This window comes from Diplotaxodon limnothrissa, linkage group LG18 (assembly GCF_057381915.1).
Source record: "Diplotaxodon limnothrissa isolate DT_005_m linkage group LG18, D_limnothrissa_male_GT1.1, whole genome shotgun sequence".
NCBI lineage: Eukaryota > Metazoa > Chordata > Actinopteri > Cichliformes > Cichlidae > Diplotaxodon > Diplotaxodon limnothrissa.
The window spans coordinates 5,902,781-5,929,731 of NC_140613.1; the positions used below are offsets into that span (position 1 = coordinate 5,902,781).

Sequence of the window (26,951 nt, forward strand, 5' to 3'; positions counted from 1 at the left end):
ACTCATTTACCGGCATGGTTTAGCTCTTTTACAGGTAAATACAATGATTAATACAACTTAAAACCAGGTCCTTATTTACCCCTTACTACGAAATCGTCTCAAACTTGTAACTATCTCCACTACCTGCCTAACTCTTCATTTTGCTTATCTTTAAACCAGTTCTTCGCAGTGTGTCTTTGTTAACGAATTTGTCCTCACAATCCAGGTGCGCACACCCACAATTCAAAGCCTCAGCCATGTGTTCTGTTCTAGAAGCTAAAAATAAAAACATTTAAATGCTTACGATGTCGTTTAAAGCTCTCTTTGCCCTGTAATGTAGCGGCGCCTCTGGACATGTAGTCCTACCAGCTGTCAGGCAGCCAAACCGCTGAATAGAAATGAGAACAACATCAAGAAAACACTTCAGTATTTTTCAGTTCAGCAACACTTCAACCTTCTAACAAACCAGAGACCGTATGAGCAAAGATCTGTAGATGAGTCACAACATCCATAGTCTGCTTTACCGTCTCAACAACAACCATTTCGTACCTGTAGGCTGGAGTGGGCAGCAATTTTCTCAAAGGGCGAGCATCACATACTAAAACTCTTCAAATATTCCCAGTAGAAGATGAGCAGCGTCGGCTGCTCCACAGTTACCCTCCAGCATGACGGATCAGAGAGGGCAAACTGGTGGGATCAAAGCAGAGTGGCAGAAAGCATTAAAATCAGAAGTGGGGGAAAAAAAAGGAAGGGAAAACAGTGCCCTTACAGACTAGGAACCCAAGGACGTCGCCTTATTTTCATTCTGTCAACATTTTTTCCTGCTCTGAGGGGGTAATAAAGCAATGAGCGTTGTTGGTCGACGGTATTGACGTGTTAGAGACGAGCAGCCGTTGACTACAATCATTTATTAATGAGAATGAACTCTGCCTGAACTCTTTCTCTCCATGTGTCTTTCTGTTTTTCGATCATTCTGTTATTCGTTTCTCCGTCTTTGCCTCTACCTATTCCTATTTCGTCTTCCCTCCTTCAGGTTTCTGCTTTCTTAGTTTGTCTCAGTCTGTATGTCCTTTCTATATTTCTGTAAGTAACTTTATGCCCCCTCAGCACCTCCTCACTTTCTCTCCCTCCCTTTCAGTCTTTCCCCTCCACAGGTGACTTTGCATGGAGTATCAATTGAATTCTCAATGCTGTGAGCTGCAACAGCAAAACAATTGCTACTGTGGGGGTTTGGATATGAACACACTGTTGGGGATTATAGCCAGCCTACAGACGGTGTTTGCTGTATTTTATCTGTGAATAAACATGTGTCTGGTCACAGTTAAATAGGATTTTACAGCCTGAGATTGATCATTGAAATGTGAAAATAGGTGAATTGCAAGGTTAATTAAAACTTTGATCTCCTGACCATTCCCTTAATTGCTGAGATCTGAGAACATTGAGATATTTCTAAAAACCCGGAGGTCCGCATCTTCCGAAGGCTCTTTATTACACAAACTAACCCAACTCAGGGTTCACTTACTTTTTTACAGAAATTTGAACCAATAAGGAAAAAGTATGCCTCTGGCACCATTTCCTGAGGTAACCAAAGAGATGAGAGACATCTTCATGGAATATGGTACTAGATGAAGTTAGGATAATGGGCAGGGCTCCCCCAGGTTATTTTTTTTTTTGCTGTACTGAACTGCCATTCCACAGCACTACATGAGTCAGTCGACACTGAAATAAACCACAACAACAACATCCATCTCTTTACCGAATGTTCAGTGCTCTTCAGTCTCGTGTAAATATAGCGGCAGATTGCACGTTGATAACAAATACAGCCTGGTCCCGGTCCACAGACCGATTGGCTCGAGGACCGATTGGCAGGCAGAAGGCTCATAAGACAACTGGGACGTGACGTCAATGTAGGGATCCTGACAGCATTGGAAAATAGAAGCGATGAAGAAAATCGAACACTTGGAATAGCAAATACTCACACGTCCTGCAGACGAATAAAGACGCAACTGAGCAAACAGATCTTCAGTATTGAACCATGACTTCATTCAAGGCCATATTCAGCAAATGGAGATTGATCTTTTGCAGTGGCTGTTCTGAAATTATCTGTCAGATATCTGCCTGATTATTTCCATATGCGTTGTGTTATAATGCAAAATTCATTCAGTCTTTAGGCCTCAAATAACATTGATTAACACAATCTAATGCGTTGAGTTTACCTAAACTCTGGTCTGTGTAGTTTTCTACAGTATATTGGTGACAGTTATACTAGTCCAAATGTGAAATTGTCAACTGTTTATTTCAGATATCAAATCCTTAAAGGTGACCAAACTCAAAAAACATCAATCAGTCACTAATCTACTCCCTTTGTTTTTTTAAAAATGAGATGGTGAGATAAAAACCTGTATATGAATTCTCAGTCTGTGTTGTAAAAATGGTAGAATGAAGAATACTTCTAGCCTCAGTTGTTCACTTTTTCGAGTGTGGTGCACGATGGGCACAATATAATGTAACACTCAGCTGAACAGGTGGAAAAAGATAAAACTGAAAGCTCCGGAAACAAAACAACGAAGTTTACTTAAAATGCATTTTCCTTTGAAGTTTAGCACGAGGACGCTAATTCACAGTTTATTTGGTGCTTTGTAGAATTAGTTTGGATTATTTGTTATCTTGTTAGTACAGCATATTTTTTGGTGTTGGTTTTTCAGTTCATGTTGGCTGGTGTTTGTCTTCTAAGAGGTGAAATTTTGACACTGTTAAATGGATAGAAGTACTAGGAAAGCATTGCTTTTTATACTTGCATTGTACAGTGTAACTCCATTCACTGTTGATAAAGCAACGTCCAAATTGAATTGAACTCGGCCTGGGTTGAAGGGAAGCAGAGAGAGTAGGAATCCATGTCTACAGTCTTCTATTTGTGAGAGTGTGTGGACAGGTGGGGATTGGGTGGCTTGGGGTCGCATGATTCACACACATGCATACCTACACACGCGCGCACACACACACTCTTTCTCTCCACCCCCTCCGCTTGGCCCCCGTCGTTGCTTGGCACCTTGCCGTGCTGCTCGGCTGCTGCATTGAGTCCCTGGGTGGCCCGTACTGTTCCCCTGTTCTAATGCACCTTTTGTCTTTGTTCTCCTATTCTGGGAATGAAAGAAGGGAGCTATACAGTGGGGAGAGTGATGGATAGGAGGCAGAGAAAACGAGAGAGCGACTGAGAGAGAGAGAGAGATACAGAGAGCGCAAGGGAGGCAGAGAGAGAGGGAGAGAAATCCAGGGGTCTCTTTTGTTGTGAGCGCAGTGAAAGCCCAGCAGGGGGAGCCGCCTAGACAATTTGTCAGATGCACCACGCTTATTTTCCAAGGCTGCCCGGCTCCTCGCCACTGTGGCAACAGCAGTCACCTTAAATGGAATAAATAAGCTCAGGAACATAGGGCTCAGACTGACATACACCTCATACACCTAACCTCTATCCACTGCGCAAACTTCATCCATTTACCATGCAGGGACACTGCAGACACCTTACACAGCCTCAGCAGCTTAGTACAGCCCCAATTCCAGAAAAGGCTGGATGTTTTACTATTTCATGAAAAACATTTGCTCCTTTTAAATTTGACAGCAGCAACACGTTTCAAAAGGTTGGTACAGAGGAAAGGCTTAAAAATTAAGTGGTACTCAAAGGAAACAGCTGAAGGAAAATGTTCCAACTAATTAGGTTAATTCGAAATATGTCTGTAGTATGATTGGGTATAAAATTTTATCCTGTCTTCCTTCTCTCTCAGCCTGGTTCTGCCGGAGGTTTCTTCCTGTTAAAAGGGAGTTTTTCCTTCCCACTGTCGCCAAAGTGCTTGCTCATTGGGGGTCATATGATTGTTGGGGTTTTCTCTGTATGCATTATTGTAGGGTCTACCTTACAATATGGGGCGACTGTTGTTGTGATTTGGTGCTGTATAAATAAAATTGGATTGAAAAAGAACATCTTAGAGAGGCAGAGTTCCTCTGAAGTAAAGGAGGGCAGAGTATCTGTAATCTGACAAAAAGGTCTACATATTTTCAGAATAACGTTCCTCAACATAAAATTGTTAAGATTTTAAATATTTTATCATCTTCTGATACATAATCTAAATATTCACAGAATCTTGGTGAAATCTCTGTGCACTAAGCAGAGAGCCAAAAATCAATATTGGAGCCATGCCACTCTTTGGATCGTTGGGTAGGACTGCATTTAAAAATGAGGATGATTCTTTAATGGAACTCATTGCACAGACTCAGAAATCATTGTTCTGTGGACACATGAATCAAAATGTATAGTTCTTTTTGGAAAGCATGGAAAGGACCATCCTCAGGACTAAAGTGGAGAGGCACCATCTGGTTTGTTATCAGCCCTCAATCAAAGGCCTGCATCTCTGATAGATTGTGGGTTCATGAGTGCCTATGGAATTAGCACCTTGCACATCTGGAAAGGCAAAATCAATGAAAGATCATTTGAAAAGATATACGGAGGTTTTATATCAATATATACTCCCATCTAGATCATGGCTTTTTCAGGACAAGACTTACATATTTTAGCAAGACAATGGTAGACCACATAATGCAGCTATTACAACAGCACGACTTTGAAGGAGAAGAGTCCAGTAGAACTGGGCTCTCCCACAGGTCCAGCAGCTGGTCTCATCATGTCCCAGATGTCCAGATGTAAACATGTCCCTGCCCTGACTTTGTTGACATGAGTTTCTGAAATCAAATTCAAAAAGAATTTTCTCAGCTTAAACATTTGCGTGTTTCCTGTGTTCTGCTGTGGATAAAATGTAGGTGTTAGGGAAAATATTCTAAAACACTTCTTCAGTAAAGACTCAGAGAAGAGAAACACACAGAACTTCTTGCTAGCAAGGGCAGCCTCCAGACTGAGACTCGCACTAAGAAACTGCCCCAATCTTTATTTATACTTCAGTAGGTGTGTGTGTGTGTGTGTGTGGTGTGTGTGTGTGTGTGTGTGTGTGTGTGTGTGTGTGTGTGTGTGTGTTGCTGATCAAAGGGTCATGAGAGCACAAAAGGTACATCCTTTGTCAGGAAAGGGGGTAGTCTCCCCCACCCTAGATAACATGGTGAGGAAGTCCAGCAGTTCATCTATATGTAAAGAAGCACTTAAACTAAAACAGACATAGCTACGTTAATCCTGCCGTAAAACAATAAAACAAGGTATGAGCTCTCATGCTCCCAGACGTGGGGGTGCATTCCTGGGATGCACCCCAAGCCTGCAGCCTGTTAGAGATCACACACAATTAATTATATGCCTCTAAGTATACATGGTTGAATATTTCCTAATACAAATAACTACATGCAGTATTCTACCATATGCAAACTTATATCACTAAAAGATTATACTGACTACTAAATACAATTTTCCATTGACAGTAGGTTTGTGAGATTTGCAAATGATTGCATTCTCTTTTTATCTATGTATATAGTGTCCTGACTTCTTTGAAATTGGATTCGTATATTAAAACAACAAAAGTATCTCTGAACAAAGTAGTCATCGACCTGTGAAACCTCAGCCACTGAAAAGACAACAAAACTTCCCTTTTCTAACAATTTCCTCTCGGGGCTGCAGCCAGAGATCAGCAGCGGTTCGACGAGCCTCCAGCAAAACTTCCAACACTGGCAACGTATGAATCATAAAAGTGAGCCTACACACTGTGCCAGGACACAAAACAAACCTGGAGAGTGACTCACACCCTTACATTTCATTTGGAACAATTCAATACTGATTAGATAATACTGACGGTGAGCACTTTCAGCAAAACGGCCTTGGAAATGTTTTTAGCTGCCACGTTGGCCTGGTAGTGGTTGAGGGCAACGCGGTGAGCGGGAGGGAAGTGCTGATGTGGGTGGCTTCTCGGAGCCTTTGACTGTAGCTGGCTGCCGAATAATGATGGCTCTTGTGTAACCATCAGTGAGTGTAGACTAGAGGTTTAAAAAAAATTATTTATTTTATTGAAACATGAGGGTCTGGGTGATGTAATGTCTGTGTCTGAGCTGAAGGTCCATATCTAAGAGCTGCCACTAGGAGGAGAGAGTGGGCCTGAACTGTCTGGATGTGAGGATGATGATGATGATGATGATGACAGACTGGATACAAACTGAGGCCATAGGTGTGAACACTTAGTGTTTTGTATCATATTTTATATATATACATACCTTTTTAAGAACTGTCACAGCGTTTGGCACAAATCAACAAAATCACAAAGGATGTGTCTCCCTCAAAGCAAGCAAAGTGAAATAATAACTCAAATAATAGTGAATGCATTCAAAAGCCGACACTTTCTTTTCCTCCAACTGTGAACATTAAGGTTCAAATGAAATACCTCTATCTTATTTACCCCTTGGGCACTTGACAGAAAACTCACACACCATATAAACTTTAATCTGCAGCTTCTGTCCTGCAGAGTCCTTCCACAGTCCTTTTTCTGTGCTAAAATAATCCAACTCGTTATCACTTCATGTTCGATATGCATATACATTTCAGTGTGTATTATGGTCTGTATGCAATTTTTTTTTCTTGTCTTTAAAAAAAGTCATTATATTAATGTCATTACTCTTGATGGTGAAACTGGAGCTGTTTATATAGTTTGACTTGACTCTGACACATCTGAGCATGATTGTAAATTTGTGCGTTCTAAGTAAATGGACAGTAAAAACAACAAGTTAACACCAGCTCTATTTCCAAAGTGTTTTTAAGCATGTGGTCCACACATTTGTAGGTTTGAGTTTCTTTTCCTTTATATTTTTTCGGCGAATGATTTTAGTTCTTTGTGTTTTCTGGCATTGTGGTTTTCGCCCTTAATAGTTGTAGTCATAGTTGTGTAATAATGTAAAGTAGTCCTGATTCTCTCTGTGTTATGTCAGGTCACCTGCTACAGTTCCTTTCAAGTTCTCTGTGTTCTTGTGCTTAGCTAGTTTCTTTTTTTCCCCCTGTTGTTATTATTATTATTATTATTATTATTATTTTGTAGTCTCTGGTCTCTTAGGTTCCCTCTTTGAACTGAATCCTGACAAATGCGACTGCTCATAACTCTTAAATTTTAAAAGTCAGCTGACTAAAAAGTCTGTGTACTTCTCTGACTACTGCAGAGAAGTATCATATCCTGCACAATAAGGGTTTTATTTTTTAAACAGAAATGCACTTCTTTCTTTCTACACCAACAAATGTTTCTATTGCACTTTATTTTTAGAGTTTCTTGTTGTTGTTGGCTATTTCTAGTATTTATGGTCACATCATTTAAATATATAGTGCTGTTTGTTGTTTTCATCTGAATGATGTGATGGCTTTAAATGTTATCTAGAGCATTAAAGTCTTTCAGTGTGTAAAGTACTGTGTAAGCTTTTACATTTCTTAATCACTAAATTTGTTTGTTTTTATACTGTTCTATTGATTTATTTCAAGATTTGCCGACCTTAAAAATATGATTTTAGCTTTTCAGGCTCACTTTGTTACGTTTCTCTTCAGTGAGGTACATATTTTCTTAAGGTTCAGTCTTCAGGCGCGTTCAGGTGTTGTTATTCCTTCAGTCAAAGACTAAAATGATGTTTTAGCACTTACAGTATGACAGGGTTTGCTTCAGTTGTCAGTCATGTAGTCAGGGTCCCTGTCACTCTTTTGTTCAGCTGGGAGCGTGTTTGATTTCAGTTTAGCACACCAGATATATCTGCAGTGCCTCCACCCCCACCGCCTTCCCTCCGCCTTTGCAATTAGTTATCATGATGCTGCTGCTGGATGCTTGTTAGATTCAAGTTTATATTAAAGTGTGTTGCTCTACAGATTGAGAGACGAGGTGTAAGGCCAAAAGCTTTTAGCATTGCGATCATCAGAAACAATGTGTCAAAAGCTGCGTTAATACATGTTGGGTTTTTTTTGAAAAATGATAAATTGAAGCAATAGAAGATATAAAATCACCTCCTGTGCGCTTCTTTTGCCCGGTGAGTGACAAGGTTATTTACAAGGTTCAAAGTCAATGTGGTGTCTTTGTGCTGGCGCTGCCCTGGGTAGCAGAGGCCGACAGATGGATATGTGATCAACTCAACATGAGCGATTTTACCTCTTCATCACACACGGAGAGTGTGCCTGTGCCGGCTGATGAATCACTTCATAGATGTGACAAATATATCGGCCTCATACCTCGGAGGAGAAATAATGGTCGGAAAAATGAGCTGCTGTGTTGTGTGGTGTTCCTGGGACAGACTGACTCGTTTTGTAATATTTTGTGTCTTTGGCTGCTAAGTTAACATGAAAGTACAAATATGTGTAACGTGGTGAAAACACGGCAGCGTGTAGTGGAAAAGTAAAGGTAAATGTACATCTTTTATTGAACACTTCTATCACATGCGTGGATTACTAATTCGACTTCATCTAATTAGTTGTCGTTGCAGCTTATATGTTAAAATAATGTGGAATTACTGTTGCATGTAAAACAACATGTGAATATGAGTCTGGGCTTTTCATGTTTTTCTTTGATATTCTGGCCTCTGGGCTCAAGAAACCCAATTAAAATCCCACAATAACAGTTTTAAATACTTCATGATAATGTTAAATGAAGGCTGGTCATCCAACTTTTACAAAGGTTTGAAAAGTAAACACTTTGAGGTTTTTAGAGTGTAGAGACTGGCTAAATTGTACTGTACACTGTACTGATGGACTGTGTTAGAATGTACTCTTTTAGAGACAAATCTTATATTTTTACATTGATTTTGCTTGTAAATGCATGAGAACATTGGTTCAATAGGTCTATGCATGCAGTGCATTTTGTACAGAAGTGCAAAGCACAAAGGAGTACAGAGTCAAGACACATTATATGCGGTGGGCTTCTGTACAAAAGGTGAATCTGCTTTTATTTTGCACATTTCTCTTAATTATTTTGCTGATCCTTTTAGTTTAATTATTATAATAGAAGAGGCCGACCCCACAGTCTGCAAAATGCACTCAAAAGCACCAATGAAAACAATTTAAATCCATCAATGTGAAACCACTTTGAACACGTTTTTTTTCGGCAGCATTAGGATAGGACCTGCTCCATTAATGATGTCACCATATTTTATAACAGTGTTGTTACAGCAGCAGTTACTTCCTTTAGCGGCGCACAATACATCCTGGTGGGGGACTTCGTAATATATCTTCCTGCTGGGCCTTTAGTCTGAATTACAGCAGGAAAAACAAAAGGTTAATCACATTGGGAGACTCCGCTTTGCCTCTGACCACCCAGCTTCTCTGCGTCTCTCCCTCAGTGTTTCAATTCAAGCTGCTTTATTGGAATAAATGTTGGATGAACAGGGTAAAAAAAGCTCTTTCCAAAGCACCCTAAAAAGGACTACATATGTCTTTTGCTTCTTTTTCTGCTCATATTCTTGCCTTTGTTTTTACCTCTTAGTTCCTGTCCCCTTGAATTTACATCTATCATGGCAAAGTGCATCACAGTCACCATATATTGAATCAAAATGTAAATGTATTATAAACCAGGCAGCTGGAAATGTGTTTGCTCTTCTGAGAATCACGTATCAGAGTATCCTGATTCTCCTTTCTTCATTTCCTTGCGTGCTTAAATGCCAGTGGGCGCATTACATTGAGATTCAAGAGGTTATCTCGCTGTGGTGATGGGGATTGCAGCAGCCTAAAGGATCGCCACAGGTTGAAGCATTTTTTTTTCTCTCAAGTGCATGTATGGCTGAGCTTTAATGAGCAAAACTTCTTATCTGCGGGTGTCTGAAAAACAACACCTAGCCGCCAAGGGAAATAGATTCAGAAGATGCCTTTTGTAAAGCTTCTAAATGTGTGTATGTGTGTCTTTCACAGGGTGGTGGGCCCGGCTGTGACCTTCAAAGTGAGTCCCAACGCTCAGAACGTCAGCACCGCAGATGTGGCCAACGTGGCTGGTAGGTTCTCCTTGGCTGAGTAATGTTGTCTTTATACTGACAGAGGGAAAGACAACCCATTATCATTGGCTTGCTGCTGCACCTGAGGCCCCAGATGAACATTTTTCAAAACTTATGACTCCTCCAAGAATTCTTTTTTTTTTCCTACTGAGTATTCTGCCACATCCACGCAGGCACTTTGTGGCAAGTTATTCAATTCCTTTGTGTTCACTTTGGCTAAGTATTTGGTACTGGTCCATTTTGAAAGAAAGCCAGCTGGGTTTTCTGTTTTGTTACAAATCTTCAAGCAGCCATGTTTGCCTCCATCATGGAAATCCATCCGAAGAGTTGGATATGTGCCTAAATAAACAAGCTAGAAAAAAACAAAACAGGGACACCAGATATTTGTTGTGTTTGGAGAATGAGTTATTTCATTAATGCCACACAAAGAAAAAAACAGAAGTTTTCTCACAAGGAAGAATCAGCTTTTGGACAACTTTAAAGCCAACCAACCAGCATGATTAACATGGTTATACTAAATGTTGCTGTAATAAAGCATCAAAGGGCTTCAGCATGTTGCTGTTTTTGGATAAAAAGCTTAAAATACCAACTGTACACCACTTGTTTAATGCCAGGTTGTTCTAAGAACCCTGGGCTAGTGACTTATGCATGATTTATAACTTGGTAGCAGGCTATGGAGTAGCCATGGCGATACATGCAGTCTGCCATACAAAACTATCAACCCGTCAGATGATAGCTGATGGTTTCCCTGTTTGCATAATTAAATGTTAAATGGGACATAATAAGATGGACAATTAGTATCCTATAAATAACTAAAAGGTACAACTGCAGTAGAGTTAATGAGTCAGTACATAGCAGGAGATCAGCCAGTACATTTTTTTTTTCTTGCCTTCAGATTCTGAAGATGCATAAGCAGATTTCTGTGTAAAGCTTAAACTTCCTTTGACTTGCTCGTTAATGTGCCACTTGTTTGCAGTTTCTAGCTGTTCCTAACAGGTATGTTTCTCCACAAACTTTTTTTTTTTCAAGAAATACATCTCATTAAAGAAGTAAAAATACAATAGGGAGCCTAATTTTGCCCCTACTTGCCTCTGCTAAAATTACCATCTGCTGCCTTTGTACCTTTCTCTCTCACATTTAGCTTTCCCTGAACATGCTCACACACATTAGACTGACTGCAAGTAAGTTGGAGGAATAATGCATGAGTCACCTCCTCCAAAATGTTCAAAATGACGCACTTACAACCATACATCACATTTTACTTTTTGGAACTCACACCGAGAGAGATTATTTACTTTTAGTTAAAGAGTCAACATCATAAGAATTAAGAACATTTCAAGTAAGAACACTGGTATAAAGTGAATTTTTCCGTGTGGAAGAGGGACTCAGGTAGCAAACCAAAGGTTCTACAGGATCTCTGTATAAAAAAACAGCAATCACAGCTCACGATTAAAAAAAAAAAAGACATTTACCTTCGTGAAGGATTTATTAATCGATGCTGAAGGAACCAGTGTTTTATTTTTAATCGAAAAATGTAAAAATTGCCACAAACTCTTCACATGCACTAAACGGAGGTGGCACATAATGGGTTCAAATGAGTAATGGGTTAGATGCCGTCACTGCTTAAAGGTAAAAGCTTCTCCTCCGAGGTCTTTGTCGCCAGTATAAGGAGTACCATCTCAGGTGGGGGTGACAACACCATCACATATTTTACACAACAATCACAGTAGGTAGCCTATGGAAAATGGTGCTGTTTTTTCTTTTTACCACTGTGTTTCAGCTCAGGTAAGTCTGCCCCAAAATGTTCTTTCCTGACCTTCATCAGCTAGTTTCAGTGTCTAAGCTGAACGAAATGGTTCAGGTGTTTGAATAATTCTAATAATCACTGAAATATTGACAAGATTGCCTCAGTGGTCCAACAGGAGACTCATATCCCAGTCTCCAGAGTGCAACTCTTTGTTTTTAGCAGCTCCACCCCCGCCACTGCTAATTTTATTGGTCTTTTGTGCCGCTACCTCGTATGAACCAGCCAATTTGTGTGTCCAAGACAACAAACGCCCTAATTGAATCTTGTTTCTGTGGTGGCTGCACATAATGTGAACACATTACAAATCATTTCTATGCATTCTAAAGTTGAGAGGTCATAGTCACCTGACTTTTTTTCCCTGTGAAACCAGGCTGGTTTGTTGGATAGCATTGATGGATTGAATATGGAAGCTTGATGTGGAGTCTGATCTTTGCCTAATTTGCACAGTTTAACACAGAACTCTGTTTAGAAAAATGGTAATAAATGCAAAATCATCAGTTGTGACTATTGCTAATATCATAATAGGTGTAATTTCTGTTGATTGTGGAGAAGATTAAAACAAGCAGAAATCAGGTGTGTAAATGTTTTCACAAGGGCGGCGTTGTGAGTGCAAAGTCGCTCGTTATCAGCAGAAATTTGTTGTCTACCACCTTCTGCTTTCCAAAGCACACAAAGGAAGTTCCACCTGATTTTGTTTCAAGATCCTGTGACTCAAAACGACTCGGTTCAAGCTGTTCTGTCACATGGAGAGGAACTCTCTATCACAGTGCAATTCAGGGGTAGAGACATTGTGAAGGTGTGTGAGAGTGTGCGTGTGTGTGTTCAGCAGACTACAGTGTGTGACTCACAGTAATGAGGCGAAGGTGTTGATGAAGTGGGGAATAAAGAAAGAAGGAATGTTTGCCATTAGCTAAGCTGTCAGTCCAGAGGGAGAGGGAGAGAGGGGACATTCCTGATACTCCTTGGGTCCAGTTCACACACATGCAAATATCACCCACAGTAGGAAATCGGACCAAAGTAAGTTAAAGTAACCTAAATGAGTATTTTATTTTTAGTTCTTATCCTGCTTGATAATTGCAAACCCACCTCCTTGCATGGGCACATGCTTTTACGTTTCTTTTTACCCCAACCATACACAGACGCACACGCTGATTATGCAACGGCTTCTCTCCTGTTTTTAAGTGCTATTGTTGGCGTTCTCATTTCCCGCCCGCCGCGCCCGGTGGCTCTGCGGGGTCACGGATGAGACTCGATTGTTATTAATGCAAACATTTGACAGAACGTGCTTGAAATGAAATACGGCGTCCTCTCAGCTAAAGTGCAATAGTGTGGGCGGGCCATCTTTAAAGTGTCGTTTGTCATATTCAACTAGAATATCAATCCATCCCAAAGCGTACATTATCCCCTCTAGCCGTGGCTTATAGTGCTTTTCTGAAACATTAAGCTTTACACGGCCATTGTAATGACGTCGTTTTATCATCGTTTATAGTCACACAGCAGCAGAGGGGAGAGAGTGGACTTCCATCTCCTCTGTCACAAATTCTTGTGTTTAGGTTGAAGGCTTATGGCAGCTGTGTTTAAAATCGTTCCGTTTTATTTGATCAAATCTGTGCGAAGACCTCATTTGTTTGCCAGAAAGATGTTTAAAGCACAAAAATTATGGTGAAAGGAGGATTCACATCGTTTAATGTGGGCTGTAGAGTGCATGTGCTGCTCTGGGTAATTTGAATATCCACAATTGAATCATGAGAACGCTGAAAACTGACGGAGGAGATATTCAAAGGTTTGAAAAATCGAATCAAACGAGAGAATATCAAATAAAAATCAACCATATCAACTCAAACCTGATAAGCTAATCACACTAACTTCATTCATTATTTTAGATTTTAACATTTAAACTCTCATTTTTTATGATTACATTTTAAAAAATATTTTTTTTTCAAGCATAGGCAGCTACATAACTACATAAATTAAACATTTTGCATGAGGAAAAAAATCATTTATTCCTTTTAGAGTTGCAATTTTCCATTCTCATTTCCACTTCATTAATAAAACCACTCAGGCATAGCCAGGTGTGTAAATCCACTTCTTTTAAGTTTTACTGTCTGTTCTATTATTCATTTACAGAAGAAAACAGCATAAATATGAAGATGGCATAAGAATAAGGTGTGTTATTGGGGTTGTAAGAGTTTATATTTACAAAAAGAACACTGCACCAAAATTCTGCAATTTTCTTTTAAGCATTATCGTAATATGGTTGCTGTTTTGTGACTGATGCATTAGCCTCTGTAAGTAGATGGACATGTCGACATGTCCATCGGGACTTTTGGTTGCCGTAGTGAGTCTGCCTATTAACCGCTCACACTTGAGCAGCATTTATTCTGCACGCAGGTAAAGAATCCACTCACAGAACATTTACTAACACCCACTGGACATTTGCCTGACGTTTAATGAGTTACCTTCTAATTTTGTTTGTGACAAGTGACAAAATTTGGCTACTATGGTTGCTGGAAATCCCCCAAAATTAGCTTTTGCCCCAGTGGCCAAATCATCAGATTATACTACATGGTTCTCCTGACACATAAATACACATAAATAAAAGAGATGATATTAGTAGGTGTTACAAGTGACTTTATAAGCCTATAAAATGTAAAAAAAAAAATTTTTTTAAATATTTTGAATCTCAAGTAGATGTAATTGGAAAAAAAACATACTTAAGTTAAATTGTATTATATAAAAATCTTTTAAAGCTAATCTCTTGGATCCTGTTTTTCTTACACTGGATTGGTTCTGACCTCGGCCCCTGGGTGCCAAAAGGTCCGATTAGTGCAGTCAGGCTATCCAGACCTGTTGTTGCATTTTAAGAAGCCACGTTACCACTTCTGTCATGGGCGCCCATCCATTGTGAAAGACTCCGAGGCCACCGGAGGCCATTGTCAAACGTGGGGGTGGATGTCAAGATGGTGGGCAGCGAGGTGGTGACCCTCATTGTCCGACCGAGGGTGGGCGGGAGGACCCAGGGGCTACTTGCAGCGGTGCGTCACGGTCGTGAGAACGGGACCCTGTGAATAGGCCGGGGGTCAGGGTCAGGACAGCGGGCAGCTCAATTAGCACTTAAAGCAGAAGGAGAGCAGCTGAGATAGCCTGATCCTTCACCGTCTGTTCGCTTGACTTCTACTCTCTTTTTTTATTCTGCCAGCAGTTGTTTTTGCCTACATGCTAATAATGCCTGTTGGTGTGAAGATAGTTACTCACACATGCCGAAAAGCTTTGCAGTCTCAGTGATTGTTCACTGTTAGGACAGCTTCTGTTGATAGTGGTCAGGTTTAGACTCTTCTGCCATCACTTTTCCCCCTTTTTTAAGTGAAAGGAAGCCTGCTTTGTTAGCTGCAGACAATAGGTGGCTGCTCAGTGTTTTGCTTTTATCTCAGAAGGATGGTTTGTGTGTTGACATGTAAATTTCCTGACGGAGGTCACTATGAGTTAAAATGGGAGAAAATATTGATCATTATGTGAAATAATTATTTCTTGTAAAGAACATTTTTCCCATATATAACATATAACTGAAATTTATTACACGAGTATGTTAAATAGAGAACCTTGCTTAAAGTTTGGGCCAATTACTTAAAACTTTTTAAAATTTTGTTTTACATTCAGTTTAATTTAGTTTTAGTTGCTGAACAGCTTAGTTTCACTAGGAAACACAACATTAACCCTTCACAGCCTGACCAATGCATTCAAATGTGATGGCAAAAATGTTTTCATTTGCAAACATGCTCAATAATCTTTTCTTCAGATGTCAGATGTCCTCTAGCTAGAAAGTAAAAGCTTGTTGTTTTATTTTAGAGTGTGCAATGCATGTCTACCAAAGCTGCATCAAAAGTGATCTGATATTTCCTGATTCTGCTCTGAATCATTGTTTCGAGACTTATTTCGTTCTGATGAACTCACATCAGAAGTGCCAGCGTGGACACTTTGTACTCCACCATAAATGCTCCTCAAGTGCTGGGCAACAGCATGCAGCTCTTTCAGTCGGCGTACTCTGTAGCAGGCATGGCGACCCATTTCACCGAAGCGGATATTTAAACTGCTTTGATATTTGGTTATAATGCAGGACCCTGGAACATTTGCCTGCTTCTCCCAGCCTTAATATTTTATCAAATTAAATCGACGGTGTATCGGCATGATAATAAAGTGGCTATTTAGTAAGCGGAAATTGTTCTGGCCGCTGTAGAGGAGGAAGCAGCTTCACCCTTATCCCGACAGCTGATATCTTTCTGTCACAGAGCTTCAAAACAGATCCTGACGACTGGGTGGAGGAAGGGTTTATGTTACTTTCACAAAGGCGTTGTTTGCGTCGGAGCTTTCCTTCGCTCGACTTTTTGTCTCCTGGTTTTCTTCCGTCTGACTGGATTAGCATAGATCTCGTTCGCTGACAGGACTGACCTTCACTGCAGCTAAACACTTGTCAAAATGCCAAATGTAATTACTGAGCTCTTTAGGTCAAAGTAATGTGTTTCATCTACCTCACTTTGCCTTGTTATTGATGTGCAAGCCCTCAGACCTCAGACTGCAGTCGAGTACTCCCTTTTCCCTCTCGTAGCACCAGTTCCATGCAAGTGTTTGTGTGTCATAACATAGTGAGGAAATGTATCTGTAATTATGCCTAAGTAATGTGGTCAAATTGTGCGTTGCTGTACTGCTAGATGTCTTTCTGTGACTTTGTCAGCTTATACGCTCCCAGATCCTGTGATTATGGACAATTTAAAGTTATCTCTTAGAGCTGCAGAGTGCTTCTCCAACACTGCCTTTCAAAGGTCGTCATCATCATCACCATCACCATTACCATTCCTCCGCAAATTGCATGCCTGGAAATTGTCAACTCTGTTGTGCTGCCTTCGCATCAACTGTCTCTCAAGGTAGACTACTTGTCTTGTATTTAAATTGATTGTTAAAAAGACGTGGCTTCAATGTTTTCTTTTTTCTTTGTCGATTCGAACCACCTTATGTGGATTTTGTGTAAATCAATAAATTGCAGTCCTGATTATAATATTGTGGTAAATCAATCTGTTCTCACTGCTCTGATATGACCTGCTTGTTTCTGACATGATGCATGATTGCAGAGAGGAAGTGTTACGGTCAAAATTGACATATGCATTGTCATTGTTAACAGTAGTGACTGATTTTATGTCATCGCCATCACAGTGTGGAACTTCTTTAATTGTTCCCATTGATTGGCAATGTGATTGCATTGGAAACAGCTTGGGCACTGGGATCTGTCCAGCAGTCTCTCTGTGCCCTGCAGAAGTAGGCAAATCTATTTCCGTTAACCTCATTGCAGTTCACCTGCTAATCAGTTTTCATCACAAGCCGAAGCAGAGGTGGAGCCAGACATTTGAAACACCCGGGGCTTAGCCCAAAGAGTAGTATGCATGTGGGATTTTTTATTTTTTTTTGGGGGGGGGGGGTGTAGAAATGACTGAAAGATTAATAGGCTCTGTTCAAAAAAGAATGACTTCATATAGGGAAAAATATATATCACATGTGCAGGACGCCTTAAACTAGTTTTTTAATTAAGCAGCAAGGCAGAACAAGGTCAGGGCTGCATCAAGACACGAGGACTAAACCCCAATTCAACCAGACCCAGAACTGATCCAGAATTAAAACAGGACTACAACAGTTCAAAATCAGGACTACTGAGGACTTAACCAAGACAGAACCAGAATCAGAACTAGATGATAGTAGCACTAAAAATCATCATAGACCTGCACTACACTTATTTATTTAATTCTACCAAAGTCCACTATTTAGATTGAGAAAAGTTTATATAATTATTTAGCCTTGTTGTGCAAACAAGCCTGCAGAACTTAATAAATACAGAATTTGAAAAATAACAAACCTAAAAAGAAACACTAGGTACGAGATACATGAGGACCTGTGATACGGTGATACTTTTGGTAAACAACCATTTGACTAACATGTGTGTCTCACCTGCTCTTGTTCCACCTCTGTTCTGTCCTCATTCACCTCTCTCTCCCTCTTTGTGCTGACAATCATCAAATATACAGTTGAAACCAGATATTTACTCTTCAGATAAAAACACTTTTTTAATTGTAACATCAAATCAGACTAAATGTTTATTTTTTTAGATTGATAAATATAAAAACATATTTGTTAACTTTAAGAGTAAAGAGAGAAACTATCTGTATTTCTTAATTGCAAATGGCACCAAATTGTATTCAAACTTGAGCCACACTTATGGAGCTCCACGATTCTTTTCCTGGTGTTTTGGTTGACATCTCTTGATGTTCCCATGTCACAGAAACAGGCTCTGTGTTTTGCCTTATATGCATCCACAGCTGTGCCACCTGTTTACTCACATGGACTCTACGAACCTATCAGAAGCTTCTTCAGCTCAGAATGGAATCGTCTGGAGTTTTCTTATTAATTAACAATAAATTTAGTGTATATGTACTCCTAAATTTGATGAAAGTGATAAAAATAGCTCTGTCTCTCTTTATTCTGAAATTTAACTAATTCAAAATATATTTCAATATTTATCTAAAACAAAAATTTACTCTAAATTGATGTTGTACAGTAAAAATGTTTTATGTTTTCTCCCTAAAGTGTATGTAAATATCTGGTTACAAATGTGAATATCCTGCTGTGTACTGAAATCCCTCTTGTTTTGCATAGAAATATACTGAACAACATACAAAGCATAATATATAAAATAACATTTACCTGAGTTTTTTCTTTGAAAGAACCCTCGAATGTCCATTCTTATGTTTCAGTACATAACTGAAACCGATTTAGTCGGGGAGGGTAAGAACTGAGAATATGAAATAAACACACGTAAGCTAAGACTCTCTAAAAAATAGCATTTGTTCGGCTTTTCATTTTGCCATTTGTTGATTCACTTGAAGAGCAAGTAAAATAATATTGGTCAAGTGATCAGTTTCATATCAATCTTTCGTGATGCACCGTCATATTTACATTATTTGTACGGTACGAATGATTTGCTTTGGTACCTGCTCAAACTTAAGCTCTTCTTAGTATGGCTGGCTCCGTCTCTCCAACAGCGCACTCACGGGCAGCAGCTGCCCCGCCCCCTCGCTCAGTCGCTTAGTGCCTGAGCTTGGATCATACCAATATCAGGGGGGGATTCACGCACAGTCGTAAATTCCCACAGTGTGCACTATGTGCTTCGAATATTGTGTGTACTTTTTGTTTTATACAGTTGTCAGCCAGGCATCTAACTATGAAAAAATTACACTCCAAAATACCCCGGGCTTCTGACAAAACAACCCGGGCTTAAGCCCCGTAAGCCACCCCCCCTGAGCCGAAGGCTAATCGATTGTGGAAGTTCTCTCACCTGTTGGCAAAGAGGGGAGGGGAGGGGGGGATCAAAAAAGGGAAAATGTGAGGTGTGTGCTGGTGTTTAGTGATGCAATTTTCTGTGATACCGCGCCATGCATTTTGCCTTGTCGCCTGTCATCACAACAGAGCTGTAGGCGTTCTGTGAAATTGCAAGATGCCTCATCCGAGCTTTAAAAAGCTTGCACACTCCCCTGCCGTTCCAGAGTCACCTGTGGTTATTTTGGTTCGACTTCAGAGGGAGCAGAGAGCTGTACACTGTCCTCTGGAGCTTTGCAATCATCTGTGAGTCCTACCGTCGAGCAGAGAGGAGGGGAGGGAGGACACAGGTGTTTTGCCGAGCTCTAGTTTGCACAGTGGTGCAACGTGATCCCCGAGCCAACCGTGCAGCCACCCTGCCAGTTACTCAGCCAAGCAGCCGGCCTGATTTCCCCAATGCTGGCACTGGCCTGCTGGCACCTCCAACCCTTCTCTCCCACTCCCGCAGCTGGCAGGATCTCTGCGAGTTGGCCTCGGCTCCTGACGTTGACTGCGGGGTTGGCAGACCTCTCCCAGATGGCCACCTTGTAGTGAAGCTGGCTTCGTGCTTGCATCACTTTTACATCATCCCTTCAGCTACAGAGCTGTGGTGGAAGGAGAGGGCTTCTGTTGGCTGTGCTGAGGCATTTTTGTACGTGATATGTGGGAGTGTTAAACTCTGCTGCAGCTCTCACACTTTCGAACGATAATTTGTTATTTGTGCCATTCGTGTCCCTGCTTTTCAGGAAACCAGTGACAGGTCTGAGACCCGAAACAGATGCAGATATAGAGTCCACCTACACACACATCAAATATACGCCTTTTTTTCAGAGGTGAAAAGGCTATTACAGCCCTTATCTTTTACATCCAAAATGACAGGACAGTATCAGCGTGCTTCTTGGGTTCATATTTTATTTATTACCTAATTTAAATGCTACTGCAAAGCCTGTAATTTATAGCCCAGTAACTCTGTAATCCCAGTTGAGCGGAAGAACAAGGGTGAACCTTTCCAAAAACTTGTTAGCACTAGGATTGAATAATTTAATATACATTTTTTAAAACCTGAATGGATGGGAGTAAAATCATCTGATAGAATTTTCTTAATATCCTCAGATTTAATGACTGTGTCTGTCTGATGACTGCTCCTAATTATCACCTCTTCATCCTACTGGTTTTTTTTGTCTTAGTTTAAAGTTCCTTTCTGCCATAATGTACAACGTAGCGTACCTGCAATTTTGCAAAATTACAGGTTTTTGAAATGTTAGAGTGAAAAGTGGAATTTTCTCTTAGTGTCGACAGCGACAGTCGCTTTTGTTCTAAGTTCTTATCGCTTTTTTTCCCATCATTTTTATGCTAATATGCTAATAGCTGACATATCCTTACCAGTGATTCAAACTGTGAAAAAATGAAACGTTAAAATGATTTCATTTGCATCTGTGGAAGATGCAGGCATACAGCATATATTATTTTTGCTATTGTACTGCTATTGTGGTTCTAATACTCAAGCTTATTGAGCATTCCTCCTGTATGTAGTCAAAACTACTTTCCAGTGCTTTATTTACAAAAGGTCACAACAGCATGTTCTGCATGTTCGACAGAGTCTTTACATAGATCCTCTTCTTAACACAACTCAAAATGGCTTTTTGTCTCCTCTTGGGATTGAACCAGTGATCTTTTATTCGTTAGGCGAAAGTTGCCGATCCTTGAGTCGTTGCAGGCACACTGGACGTGTCATCCCAACTGAAGTCAGAGGACAGTAGCTTGAATGTTCTGCCCCAGAGGTAAACATGATGGGGACATTCTGGGAAACACAAAGCAAGAAGACATTTTTATTCTTATTATAATGTGTAACAACAGCTGTACAGAGGTCATATGTAGAAAACACACAGTAAATTGGAAATTATGAAAATATTCAAATCAACTTGGTTTGACATACTGTAGGAAACTGAACATGAATGGAATAATCAGTCAAACACAACATTTGTATGCCATTTTACTGACCACATAATTAATCTTTCATTATTCCAAGATTTGCTTTTTTCCCAGACTGCATTTTACCTATTTTCCTTAAAGTAAACTATGCTGTCTAAAAATTCTGTGGCAGTAAACACTGCTATCAGCAGGGGGTCAGTCATTTTTCGTTGCGCTCTAACTGCAGCTCAGACTTTTAGGACCTTTCTGTCCTCTGCTGCAGTTATTATGGACTCCTTACTGAAGCTTTCTCTCTCTCAGCGGCCCAAGGAGGCCGCCTGGACCAAGCAACTCATTTTTAGCCACCTTCAAGATGCCTGATGAGATGTAGAGGCAGACGGTTGGATTGATTGGCCCCTCTTGAGTGCACAGGCCTTGATTACAACTGCACTCAAGTACCCGAACTCCCACCCCCCACCCCTTAGTTTCTCTCTCAGTCTTGTTCTTTTTAGTCTGCCTCTCTTCTGTCTCCTTTTTCCCCATAATTTCTTTCACCTACAAAGGGAGAGGGTGGATAAGGAGAAACTGGTTGTAGAGTAGAGAATAAAAAAAGTCAAATTACTAACAAAGATTTGGCTCTGCAGGGTTCTGTCTGCACTGGAAAGTAGAACGGGGATGGATATGCCTGTTAAGGACTGGTTAGAGATGAATTTGGAATCACAATCAGTGCTTTGAAGAGAGAGAATTGGATCAATATTTTAAGAGCTAAGCAGGGAAAGTGCTGATAGTTAGCAAAATGTGTCAGTGGTTCACTTTAGTTTGCACATCTTTTCCACGCTGTAAATTAAAATAATTTTACTTTTGTACATATCCCAATGCTCTGTTAATATAAAAACATTAGAAATATTTAATCTCTGCAGCTCTACCCTGTGAGCTGCTGGGAGAAAGTCACTGGATTTAAAAAAAAAAATAAAAAAATCTTTCAAAAGGTCAATCCACCCAAATACCGACTACAGATTGCCTTTAAATAAATAGATCTTAAGATTGTATTTTTAAATATTGAATCATTTTTAGCTATCATTTTTTTTTCTTATTTTGTATCAAAGCCTTATTTAGCTAGACATACTTTTGCTCTGGGAGCTCTGTGGTGGTCCTTTGAACTGGAGCTTAAAATAATAGGTGCTAATGCAGAATGACATACTGTACATCATCACCTTAACGCAGTTTGTTTTAAGATAAAGACCCTACAGTATTTGACAGAAAACCTTAACAATCAGATCTCCTATGAGCAACGACTTGGTGTCAGTGGGAAGGAAAAACTCCCTTTTATCAGGAAGAATCCTCACACAGAAGCAGGCACAGGGAGGGGAAGCCATCTGCTGCATCCGGTTGGGGATAGGAATGCAGTCGTAGAACCCTGGATCCTCTGAATGGAAATTTACCTTCTCTAGTAGAGGTGAGCAAGTCAGGGCCTCTGCTGTGTCATTGGAGTTTACTTATTTTCCAATTTCAAACCTGACACAAGTTTTCAGGTTTAAAAAAGATGTTTTGGCTTTAGTGAGATTTTGGGCGACTGCTTTGGTGTAAATGGGACTGAACCAATGCTCTGAGGCTGGGTGTTCATCATGTGAAGGTATATGAAGATGACCTGAAGTCTATCCAGATAGGATTCTCGCAGGTTTTAAGATGTACATGGAAAACTTCATGAAGAGAGAAAATCAGCACCAAACAGAAACCCCGAGGGATATGTATGAGGCTGACTTGATCCCCACCTGAAACAGGAATGCGGTGTCCTTGTTTCTGATTGACTGTTGTCTACACACTTCTCTTTATTTTACTTCATCCCTCTGGGACTAAGCTCATACCGTGTAATGCTCAGTGTCCTATTTATCCCATAGAAGGAAAGTTTTCTCATGAGATGTTTTTCACTGTTTAAAGAAAAATAGACTGTCTTCATATTTTCATTTTATTAAGAATATACAATACAACAAATCCTATCGAACAGACCAACAATAACAATGCAGTGATCGTCTTCAGAAGATAGTATTGTGTGAATATGCAGCGTCTAATATTACTTTTACCATGTTTGTTGTTATCCATAAACTATGAGAAACACAACAATGTTCTTTCTTTGTCATGGATGCACTGAGTGAAATATTGATATTTTTAGGTTTTTTGGAAGGTCCAATAGGAAAATACTCACTGGAACATCAAATCTGTATTAATCCACTGCTTTACATAAACATATCCATATGCATGCTTGCAGTAATGGTCATTGATTTGTTACAGAACTGTGCAAAAGTCTTAAGCTTTTTGAGGTTGTCTTGAGCAATCGCCCTCCGGGCTTTCTGGAAACCTTTTGGAGTTTTCTTTGGACATTGGCAGCTTTTTCATATTTTCAGTCCAGTTCTCATACGTACCTGACCACTTTCAGAGGAATGGGCCTTTTTGCTGCTTCTTAGCTAAGCCATTAAATTCTAACCTGTGAATCTTTCAAACATAAAAATTTCACCTAACTTGAGTGATAAACTAGTGTTGTAGAGACACTTTCTTACAAGCTGCCTGTGACAGAAACAAATAATTTGTGCCAATTTCTTTAGCGGACACATGCCAAAGATAACACAGATTAACAGACTTTTTTTTTTTTTTCATACAAGCAGGGTTAAAAATGTAGTGTTGTGCTGTTATTTGAAAATGTGGCATGTCTCGGGTTGGTCTGTCTGCTTAGAAAATCTGAGGAAACTAACAAGTGGAGGACAAAAGAAGAAGTTGTAGACTTAAAACAGTATCTTCAACAGGTGAAGGGTACCTAAAAGTGATGTCCTTAAGAAACAGCAAAGAAAATCCATCTAAGACGTGACACTGGACCTGAGAGATGCGTCTGGCCCTTCAGTTGATCTGTTTACTGAAGCCTCATCAGAAATGGTCTCAATCTCTCTATATATGAAATAAATGTAACTATTTAATTGTTCTAGATTATGTATTATCTAAATTCATGCTAGTTTTAGGCAACTTCTAAAGAACAAAGCTTGGCTTTAATATTGTCCTTAAATATAAAAAGATTTGTAATCACTCTTAGAACACAATTTTATATATTAAAAATATCAACATCCTAAGTTTTCCTTAGTACCAGCAGACTCCAGTAGTTGTTCATTAAAAAATAAAACACCAGGTCAGTGTACCACACTGGCAGTCCTGAACTTGTACCAGTCCTCATGGGTTTCTGTGGCTCACTTTTAGCATTAATGGGCTCTGGGCTGGTGACAGCTATTGCTGGAGGCGTTTTGCTCTCAGGTTCTCTGCACAGGCTTCACATTTTTGTGAACACAATTTCTCTTAAACACCTTAAAGTAATTTTTTGAAATGATGTTCCCCTCGACTTGAGGTAAATTTGGTGCAGACTGGTCACTGTTACTAGGGTGTATTTATGATTATTAACATTGACTCTTTTTGTCTTAAATTCTATATTCTTCAAAGTAGCCATACTTATGTTTTCGCTCAATGAGCTTCATGAGGTAGTCACCTGAAATGGTTTTCACTTCACAGATGGGCCTTGTCAGGGTTCATTTGTGGAATTTCTTGCCTTGTTAATGAGGTTGGGACCATCAGTTGTGTTGGGCAGAAGTCAGGCTCGTACACCGCTGACAGCCCCATTTGACATCTGTTAGAATTCATATTATGGCAAGAACCAATCAGCTAAGTAAAGAGAAACGACCGTCTATCATTACTTTACGAACTGAAGGTCACTCAGTCTGAAAAATTTTAAAACTCTGAATGTGTCTCCAAGTGCAGTCACAAAAACCATCAAACGCTGCAAAGAAACTAGCTCACATGAGGACCGCCCCACGAAAGAAAGACCAAGAGTCACCTCTGCTGCTGAGGATAAATTCATCCGAGTCACCACACAGAGATCCAGTAGCAGACACTCTTCTACATCAACTGTTCAGAAGAGACTGTGGAAATCAGGCCTTTATGGTCAAAGAAACCACTACTGAGGAGAAGCAACAAGCAGAAGAGATTTGTTTGGGCCAAGAAACCCAAGAAATGGATTGAATATGTATTTTTTTTCTTGCCTTGACCAGTGAAAATCTCTGCTTTGGTCTGATGAGTCCAAATTTCAGATCCTTGGTTCCACCTGCCATGTCGTCACAGAAAAGGTGAACGGATGGTCTCTACTTGCATGGAGGAGGAGGTGTGAAGGTGTGGGGGTGCTTTGGTGGCGACACTGTTGGGGATCTATTCAAAATTGAAGACACACTGAACCAGCATGGCTACCACAGCATCCTTCAGTGGCATGCCATCCCATCCGGTTTGCATTTAGTTGGATCATCATTTATTTTTCAACAGGACAATGACCTCAAACACACCTCCATACTGTGTAACAGCTATTTGACCAAGAAGGAGCGTGATGGAGTGCTGCGCCAGATGGCCTGGCCATCACAGTCACCTGACCTAAACCCAACCGAAATGGTCTACGATGAGATGGACCGCAGAGTGAAGGCAAAGGGGCCAGCAAGTGCTCAGCATCTCTGGGAACTCCTTCAAGACTGTTAGGAAACCATTTCAGGTGACGACCTCACGAAGCTTATCGAGACAATGAGCAAAGCAGTAATCAAAGGAAAGTGTGGCTATTTGGAAGAGTCAAAAATAGAAAACATGTTTTATTTCATTCAGTATCTGTTCATTCACAGTGTTGATGCCCTCAGTGCGAATCTACAATGTAAAGAAAAACCATTAAATGAGAGGGTGTGTCCAAACTCTTGATGGGCAGTGCAGGTCAGCATATATTAAAATTGTGCTGATTGTTGAGATCTGTCCTTCGAGAGTAAAAACGGCATAAACATGGAAACACACTGATGTAAATTGCAACTTGCCTGGCCGGGCGAGGCATTCCACCACGAGGCAGTACGAGTTAAGCCACTGCTGCGTTTTTCTGTGTGTATCGGGGAACATGTATTGACCCACAGTGGGTCAACTCTGAAACCGCTGTGCAGTAACTCTACATACACGCTCCTCTTCTGCTATATGCATATTTTTATAGAAAGAGGAAAACAACAAAAAATAGATTTTCAGTCACCTTCATATTCACCTCACTGAAGTGAACAAAACATTTCGACAGTAACAAAAAGAGCAGATTTAATAGGATTAAAATCTTCAGTAATGTCTGTAAATATTAAAATCTCTGGACGTCCTCAGATAACATTAGTCCTCTATAAGCAGGATTTGATTTATTTGAGTTATCAATTTATTCCTGCTGCAGTTTGAGACAGATAAATTCTCGTAATTTAATAATAAATTAAAGCAAAAAATGTAAACAAATAAATTGGAATCTATTTGAATTTAGTCTGCATCTGATTGTGCAGACTTTATATGTGAATTTCAGGTCACAGATTAAAAAGAAGTTATTTCATGATAGGGGAGTATACTGTGTATTTTTATAATTTCTTATCTCTCTTATTAAAGAGTGTGCACCCCCAAGTTGAAGTGTCCCTTCCTGTTGCTGGCAGTGTCTCTCCGCGCGTCGTGTTTCATGTAGAGGAGAAATGAGAGACAAAGGCAGTTGAGAGCTTCAAAGACTGCGGGTGACATTTAGTGCTCAGTATCTTCAAAGACCAGGCCCTCTTTTGTAGTTTTTCTTTTTGTGTATAATTAATGTGGCCCTTTCTGTGGATTTTTCCTTTCTATTTTCTTTCTTTTTACCTCCTTTTCGGAGCTGGATTAGAACAGCAGATTAAGGAAGTGCACCTTAATTTTCAATTTGCATTCGAGGGGACTTCAAACTGCAGCTGCTGACAAGATTTTTCTAGCTGAGCGTGTGCCGTGGAGACGTTAGAGAGTGGTTGGGGTGTGTGGTCATATGATCAAAGACTAGTTTCTGCAGAGAACAGAGAACTTCCATCCGGAGTGACTTTAGGCATTTAATTGATAAGATCGATAA

At 40.1% G+C, this 26,951-nt stretch overlaps 1 protein-coding gene across 1 annotated transcript in view; it reads left to right on the forward strand.

Annotated features, from left to right (window-relative positions):
- LOC146612969 (receptor-type tyrosine-protein phosphatase N2-like) overlaps positions 1-26,951 on the forward strand; it is a 210,293-nt gene that overhangs the window by 61,862 nt on the left and 121,480 nt on the right. Inside the window, exon 11 of the mRNA XM_085377709.1 lies at positions 9,821-9,900. Within this exon, the coding sequence (XP_085233835.1) occupies positions 9,821-9,900 (80 nt within the window). The remainder of the gene's footprint in view (positions 1-9,820; positions 9,901-26,951) is intronic.